Raw genomic sequence first — 8,909 nt, 5'->3', positions numbered from 1 at the left:
ACCTAATTTGGTATCTACTAGATGCCTTGCCTACTAAAGTGTTTTGGGCTCATATTTAAGCTACATACTAAATATTTTTTGTGAAACTGGCATGTATTAGGCATTTTTAAGCAATTTTACTACAAAATGTTCAGGAATTTAGGTCAATTTCAGCCCTCTTTCATAGTTCTTTAATAAAATTTAACATTTTGCAAATGTCTTTTGCATTTTCAGCAAACCTCTTCAGTCGTTAAAGTAAATGGTGTCACCATTTTCATCAGAAAGCTTCACTATCTTCCGCAACTACTTTCATCAAAAAACATTCACACTAGCATTATCGCTGGTAATGCAGCTTTTTAGCAGTTTGGCTTGTAAAATGTACTAATAGTATATGTTTTTAAAGGTTGTCCTGCCTGACCGTTCCTGATTACTTATCAAAGAGCTGTTTGGTGAGGGGTTTAAATATGAAGCTGCTTGTCTGATAGAATTGCCAGTTATCAGAGTCCCCAGACATCAAGCCAGTCACCAAACACAGGTCTCCAGTGAGTTGTGAATGAGGAGCAAAGGTGGTGTGTGTGCACAGATCAAGTCCTCCTGCTGATTTTAGTTCCATCCAACTGTACAGAGAAACCAGACATATTGAAGCTGAACCCTTTTATGCATGCTTGCCTTTGCCTCCATCTAATCAGCCTATTTGGGAGCTTCATTTTCCTCAAAACCAGCACAAAAAAGTTAGATTTTGTGCAAAGATTGAAGTAAAAAGTCATAGATGAAGGAAAGAGCTGCTTGATCCAGGTGTTAGGCTTGTCATCTTTCATATCCTTCATCTCAGTTGCAGAGGCTGATTGGCAGATTCTCTAAAAGAAAGGTAGATGTTTTCTTACTTCCTGTCGTCCTGCACACCCTGGTTATTTACCACATCCTATAAACGGAAGTAAAGACAAATGTAAACATTTTTTTAGCTCAGTTTGCTTAATCCAGATTATGCTTTTTTTTTTAATGTGACGCCTGTTTTTGTTGTTAAGAATGTGGGTGTAGTTAACAAAAAAACCCCGATTGCCAAGGAAATCCAAAAATTTTCAGATTCTTCTAAAAATGACGTAGATCTGTTCGTCACCCCCAGGCGACCATAAATGCGACCTGCTATAGGGATAAAACTAACAGAAAAGCCGCCTATTAAAATACTTTTTTTTCATAAATTTGTCACATGCTGATATGGGCAGCGTGACATGGACTGAAGGAGAGTGTAGCAGCTGCTCAACCAGTGAGGATGGGTCGAAAGGGGGCAGGTAGCACAAACAATGCCGCTCGCTTCTTTAATAGTGTGAATGCGTATTGTGCATTCACAAAGGGATTCTCCTTTGCGTACGTTTGTCGGTACATAAAAACTCAATCACTCAATCACTCAGTCTAGGTATCAAAACTTTCAGCCCGTTCAGGACATTATTGCTTGTATTTTCATTCATAAACTTTATATTTTTAGAAATATTGAACAAAATATGACCCAAAGGAAATGAATGAGAAAGTCTTCAAATTTTAAATGATTAGCAACAATCCTTTAAATATATTCATGGGTTATGTTTTCATTTTTTCTAGTAAATTTTCAAAAAAATTGGAGCTAACATTTTAGCAACATGCTAATGTTTTTAGCTAATTTGTTATCTACTGAAGTTTTTATCATTTAATTTAGAGTCTATTTTAGCAAAAGGCTAACTTTTTTGACTAATTTTGTTTACTGAGGAATTTTAGGCTGTTTTGGAGTTTAGCTAGTATTTAAGCAATGTGCTAGCCTTTTTGGCTAATTTGGCATCTTTTGAGGATTTTTTATGCTAATTTTGAGTTTTGCTAATATTTTTGCAACATGCTAATGTTTTTAGCTAATTTGTTTTCTACTGAAGTTTTTGCAGGATAATTTAGAGTTTAGCCTGTATTTTAATAATTTATTTTACTGAGGAATTTTAGGCTAATCTGGAGTTTCGCTAGTACTGTATTTAAGCAGCAAGCTATTTTTTTTAGCTAATTTGGAGTTTAGCTTATATTTAAGCTACACACTAAATAATTTTGCTAAATTGGCTTATATTAGGAAATTTTTAAGCTATTTGAATATATATTTTAGCAAATTTAACTTTTTGAAAAAAGCTTTTGCATTTTCACAAATCCCTACAGCAATTGAAGTAAATTGCGCCACCATTTATAGCAAAAAGCTTCACCGACTACTTTCAGCAAAAAGCATTCTCACTAGCATTTACCTTGACTTTTCTAGTTATACCTTGTTTTTACCAAACTCGAATCTGTGTTTTTTTTGTGTTTTTCCTTCAGCAGGAGCTCCTGCCCGCTCCCTTCAGCCGTCAGAGCGTCAGGAGAGCTCATGGCCTACGGTCAGCCGCCCACTCCACACTCTTCACCCAGCCCATTACTGCCCTGTCTCCACAGGTCAGTGTTTCTGCACGTGTCTTAGAAGCCTTTAAAGTAAAACCCATCGGATCGCTCTTTTTTATTGATTCCTGTGCCACTTTACGACAACTTGAGGAAATCCATATTTCAGTTCTGCATCTATGAGCAGCACCTGACAGCAACGAGCTCCGGCTGTATGATCTGTTTGACCCTTTCATTGCTTTATTTCTGGAGTCATTTCTAAAAGGTCAGTGGAGAAAATTCTGCTATCTCCATGAGGTTTTAGTGATTGTGTTATGGATGAACGTGGACCAGCAGAATATTGGATCCTTTAGAAAGCTCCCTGAAATGTTTCAGTACCCATCATTGTTCCATCGTCGCCTCGGAGATGCTGAGAGAAAGAAAATCCATCTGTGATCTAAATGTAATTTGGATGTATCATGTCAGATGAGTTTCTGATTGGTGCTCGCGGGTGGAGGGGGTTACAGATTCTCTTGTCTTTTCATTTCGTCTCATGGGTGATTTCCAGTGAGCTGTGTTTTTGGGGGAAGCCTTTGAAGGTCAATGAAGTCGCTGGACTAAAGCACTTTGATGAAGACATCGCTAATTAAATGTATTAAGAAGAGCTAGCCCTCCCCATTCTTGCTTTTGAGATAAAATCACAATAATGAAAAAGTGAATGGTTGAAATAAAATCTATTGTTTTGGTTTGTTACTGTGCAGAAAACCAGTTGATTTCTTCTTTTCTGTTATAGGTTGAAGCTCTCTGATCATTTCCTGTTTTATTTCCGGGGTCATGAGTTTCATATTTAATTATTTTAAAAACTGTTTTGACACAAAGTGTTGTCGTTTTGGAGCTTTTGCTCGTTTTATCACCAGTATATAATGAACCAGCATCTTCTAGATTTGTTTCCCAAACGATTTTTTGTTTATTACGATGTCTTTTCTTTATGTTAAAACTAAAACCTGCTTTTCTTGATGAGGCTTAACTTCAAGATTAGCTCTATTCTGTTGAACTTTTTTTTTTTTTTTTGAAGGCGTGTCGTCCTAACAAACCCCGCTGCAGCCATACCTTAATGTCCCCTACTCTGTCGGAGCGCCCTCTTTGCATTTAGAATTCCTGTGAGCGGCTACAATCCAATAAAACTTGGACGTTAAGTTAAAAAGATCGGCTCAAGGTTAAGGGTGCATTTTTTTTTCTCTCTCCGGGAAATGGTCCAGCGTCAAACCTGTGCCAGCTGCAAATGTTATAATGAGAACAGGATATTTGTTCTCGTGAGTGCTGGCCAGCCTTGCTTTGGACGCGCCGCATTAGCCCATCCTCTCCTGCGCTCGTCTTACAGGAGGCCGTGCATGTTCAGTGGGGTTTGTTTATGCTGGTATTTTGGGGGAAATGGAGAAGGCCACCCCTGGGTTAGAGCTTTTCCAGTGTTTACTTCTCCTGCAGTGTGAGAGACAGTCAGAGAGTAAAGGTTAAAGAAAATGTTGGAGCATAAACATCTGCTGAAGGTTCAAGGCCTCGTTCTTGACAGTAAAACAACCGATGGGAATCTGGTCCCAGGGAGTCTCCCCCCCTTACATGCTTTCTCCAGAGAGAGCTGTTTGTTCAGAGGGAAGAGGAGGGAGGAGACACAACAGGCTCAGCAGGGAGTGCCTCTGATTCGCTTCAGCTGTAACCTGATGATAGTCCTGCCCTGAAAGCAACAAAAGAAAGAAATACAGCTGCATAAAAACAAATTAGAACATTATTAGGGGTTATGGCGGTTCCCCTCCTTTGTCCTCTTTCCGTTTCCCTCCCACAGCTGCATTGCTGCAGCACAGTCCGCCGGACACTCCTCGGCTCAGGCAGCACTTCCTCTTTCCCGCTCCCTCCTCCTTGGCATCTTTCGGTGTAGCTGCAGCCTCCCTGGAGGCCCGATAGGTCACGGCCGTGTGTGCTGTCACGCTCGCGGAGACGCTCTCAGCGGCACAATCTGCCAATGAACCTCTCGACCCATCTGCTTCTCAGCTGCTGGAGACGGAGCGCCACAGTTGTCAAATATTTAAGCGACAGTGAGAAACCTGCATGAGGAGGAAACGAGTTCTTGGTCGGTCGTTAGCACCAAGTCGATGTGGCTTATGCTGCTCCATATGTTTAAGTGTGAAGTGAGGCACACCTGTGGGGATAAAGTTCAGGAGAATCTCAGCTATAGTTAATAAAGATAAAGACCGTAGGATTGGGTGAACTGTGTAGACTCACCGCTTTAATCTAATACCTTCTATTTTAACTTTTTTTTTTCCTCTTATCAGTGGATTAGGGTGGGGTTCCCACCTTTGGTCCATGTTCTTCAGGTGGGTGTGGCTCAGACGGCTGGGCGGCGTCTTGCATGAGTGTTGTGAAGAGTTTGCACCTTGTTGCAAACAATGGCAGGCGTATTATAAGCTGTGTCATTACAGTGTTTCACTGCAACATTTGAATGAGTGACAGACGGTGACTTGTTGGGTGGGGGAGGTGTTACAGGTGTCCTCTGACTTTAACGGTGAAAAAAAGAAAAAAAAGTCAGTTTTTCTCTCTTAGTCTATGTTAAGCCCCTTCTCTCCTTTTATGGCAAAACGCTTAGGAGAAGTAAACTATCGAGGTGACCGGTCCAAACTTGGGCTTCTTGTTCACACCCAGAAACTTTTGGATCACTTCAAATGTTTTAGAACAAAACCATGGACGCCTCAGCCGCTGCTCACTTCTACTTCACACATGTATTGCTGCTTTCAGCACAGGAAAAGTTCTTCTTTTAGTTCTGTCACCTCATTGAGAAAGTCTGTTTTTTTTTTTTGTCCACCATGGAAACCACTGAGCTGTCTGCTTCACATACCGGTTATTTTGGGGAATTCTCTTCTACTTGTTGTGACTTCCAGAGCTTTTTTTTTCCTTTTGCATAAATTAATTATAATTTTTCCTGTTGATGCATGTGGGACGTGGCCGGTTGTATGTATAAGCCTAACACTGTTATCTCAATGGGATCCATGACTGAATCTTTTAAAATATAAAAAGATCACAATTTGTGTTTTGATTTAGCTGGCTATATAAAGCAGAAATGCAACATTGTTTATTTAATTTCAATTTTTTTATTCCTAAGTTTGTGTTTTCATACAGTTTATTTGAAGTAAACGATTATAAAAGTAAAAACCCTAAATATTTAAATCTATTTTACTATAAACCAATACTTTCTGCTTAGCTGTTTTTGAGACTAATTTTTACAATTTCAGACAATTCTGTACAATAATATCTGTTAAGAGGTGAACGGTTATCTGTGTTAATCCTCGATCAAAGTTATGTAGGACTCTATTAACCCTCCTGCTCTCTTATGGGGTCCAGATGATGTTTAACCCCTCCCATGATAAATGGTGGACAGGATTTCTTGTCTGCCACAGACACCAGTGAAGATAAGAAATCCTTAAAAAAAATGTTCAGTGCGCTCTCTTAAGGGGTCCAGATGACCCCACTTTTAATGTAAACAAGCCAAAGGTAGCACAAGGGTTAAAATAAGTGACTTTAGATTTTTTTTTCTTTTTTGCAGAACCATCCTCTTAACTCTTTAACACTTTAGCTCCAGGCTTGACGTTCTTTAAATTACTGCAACTTTTCAACCGTTCACATAATTATTGTAATTCCAGCGGATTCTGAAGCGGAGAAAAGCAGCTTTGTGCTGATATGCAGCCCTCTATATCCAGCGTTTCTAACCCTGTTCCTCGAGAACTAATGTCTTGGTTATTTTGCAGCTTACCCGGCTATAGTAATTGTTGATTAGCTGGATTGTGTGAGCCCAGTTTCTAATATGTCCCGCAGTGGTGTGTCAGGTTGCTTAGATATGTAGCAAAGTGATCGTCAGAAACTGCATTTTTGATTATTCAGGTTTTGTTTTGATTTATTGCTAATATTGTGAGGAACACTAATATAGATAGAAGGGAGAAGGGCTTTTTTGAATGCACCAAATCCATGGCTCACCACTAGTTCCCAGTGTGTAACAACAAAGCAACATTTTCTTAAGTTTGACTAACTCTACTCCTAATTAGTTTTTCCAGTCCGCTCTTATCAAACGTCCTGCTCGGCTTAGGCGTGTGCAATGATTAAAGCTTTTCTTGGATTTTAGGTGGCGTTTGGCAGCAGATGGACAAAAAACAGCTTTGATATTTCAAAGTTGTTGTCTTGGTGAGATGGCAGATTGCTTGTTTTTTTTTTTTTACTTGAACAGTGCTTATCTGGCAGACATTTTTTGTGTCAGTGTTGACCCGATTGTTAGCATGAAGGCACACAGGAAACTGTCCGTCTCAGTTGATTGAGGTGAGAACACGATGGAGCCAGGTTTGAAGAAGATTGAGTTCTCGGAAGAAACGCTGTAAACTTCAAAAACTATCAGATTACACATCTGCCAAACGCTAAACCATGGATGAGAGAAGACAAACACCTCATTATCTTTGGATTCTACCAACATAATTTCTTGTGTTTTTTTCTGTGAATCAGTTTGAATAATTAAAGAACAAAAAACAAACAAATTTTTCATTTTGTTTATCCGCCCTGGCTTTAGGAATAAACTGTTCCTGTTGAAACATAAATGTATGAATTCAACATTTTCTAACCATCCATCTTCTTAACACACCTATTAATCCCTTTCAGGGTCACGGGGTTGCTGGAGCCTATCCCACCTACTGTTTGGTGCTGAGCAGGTCACCAGCAGGGCCCAAAATTTTTTTTAATAGATTTTATTCTGAGGGTGATGAGGGCGTTGCTGAGGCCTCACATCACCTTTACGCGTGGAACTGTCACGTCCCCTGTCCTGCTTTGCATTGGGTTCCGGTGTTGATCAAACACAACTCTGGGAATGGGTCTGTTATTCCTTTTGACCCATTATTAAAACAGTCACCAGCTGTCCCAACCTCAAACCGCTTTTTCTTCCTTTTTACAAGCACCAAAAAGAAAGAATAATGAATATTAGCAGCCCGTAGCTTTAGCTACTCTCGATGAAACACGAGTGGCTAAACGGAGACTAAAATAGAACCGACATTCAACACTTGCTGAGCTTTGATATGAATCCAAGACAAGTCCAATGAAAAAATAAACTGTAGTTACATCCCTGATCTTAAGGATCCTTAATAACCTGAATCTATGATTGTAGGGATATTAAGTCCTGAACCAGATATTGATATATCATGTAAAGAAAATGGTAAAGTGGAACCGGGGTAGGATTATATAAGTTTGCTTCCTACCACTCACTTTCAAGCGACCAACTTGTGATTGATTATGTAAGATGTTATTTTGTGTAATATTACCTGATTGCTTGAAATAAACCCATTTCATGAATTCATTTATATTATTTACCATAAACTTGCAATAATTAACGAAAAATAATATCGTAAAGGGGCGGACATGAAGGCGTCTCACTTCAGCCTATAGCGGTCTGCATGCATGCCTGTCTGCGTCGTCCTACGTGAACGTGGTGAGTTCAAGAACCCTCAGACAGACTTATAGACACACAGACACAAGTTCTGACAAAATAACTATTTGCAGTGAATTTGATGGAATCAAAGCAACAGTTTTGATAAACATGCAGGTCTGACTGACAGCGTGATGCTTCAGGAACCAACAGAATAAATACTGATCAACAAAACCCCCACATTAGTTGCATCTCTTTTGTCGAAAACAACTTTTTACTGTATTCTTGACTTCTATTTGTTCTCCTTTTATGTAACTATTTTATATTAGGTTCCTCAATTGTACAGAATGTAATTCTGAGTGCATCGTTTTATTTCTCCATGTCGGTCAGCTGTGAAGATGACAGCGAAACAGGAAGAACAAGATTGCTGTGCTCAAACGGCAGAAGTTTGATGACTGTGTCTGCAGATGCCAGCCTAAAGGAATCCCTTATTGCTGTAATAAAACCAGCAGTAGGTTTATTCTCCAGGCTTCTATATGTGTTTAGGGGCTCCGTTCTCTTTGCGGGGCTCTGCATTCATCTCGGTGCCCTGCAGCTTTTTCCAAACCAAAACCTTCAGCTGTGCAAAGTTGAGATCCACACAGGAGGATTCCTGCCTGCATGCTGCCATCAACACACTTTTAGCCCGATGCAATTAACAGTTAATTAAAATAAATAAATAAACAAAGCTAATCACTCTTTATAATGTCACCCGTGTTTGTCTTTTTGCGCGCAGACCTTTAATATTCTCCTGTTGATTTTGAGATCAGCTTTACAAACACGGAGCGCCTCATGTTTCTGCTTCATGTCGTCTTTCTGGAAACCCTAAAGGAGCTGAGATGTTTTCTGAAAGTGCAGCTGGAAGGCTTGGATGTCCTTGTTCAAGTTCAGCCATCAATACATCCACATGGAGCTTAGTCCTGTAGTGAAGAATGAAAGGCAGAAATAGTGACTGGAGGGGTCAAGAAGTAGAGGAAGAACTGAGAAAGATATAGAGCTGAAGCGGAAAAAAAATGGAAGAATGAGCCCTGATTGTGGGGATTAACTCTGTGAATGAGGTCAGGGAGATGTGCTGTTTAGACTTTGTTGA

General features: G+C 39.7%; 1 protein-coding gene across 2 annotated transcripts in view; it reads left to right on the top strand.

Moving 5' to 3' along the window:
* Nucleotides 1-8,909, top strand: part of mcu (mitochondrial calcium uniporter) — a 62,261-nt gene that overhangs the window by 28,587 nt on the left and 24,765 nt on the right. Inside the window, exon 2 of one of the 2 annotated variants that reach the window (XM_024297718.2) lies at nucleotides 2,302-2,412. In XM_024297718.2, coding sequence (XP_024153486.1) covers nucleotides 2,302-2,412 — 111 coding nt within the window. Of the gene's footprint in view, nucleotides 1-2,298; nucleotides 2,413-8,909 lie in introns of both variants that reach the window. The other variant, XM_024297717.2, reaches the window with a different exon arrangement.

The sequence above is a fragment of the Oryzias melastigma genome, linkage group LG15, assembly GCF_002922805.2.
Source record: "Oryzias melastigma strain HK-1 linkage group LG15, ASM292280v2, whole genome shotgun sequence".
Lineage (NCBI taxonomy): Eukaryota > Metazoa > Chordata > Actinopteri > Beloniformes > Adrianichthyidae > Oryzias > Oryzias melastigma.
This window is presented reverse-complemented; position numbering and strand designations above follow the sequence as displayed.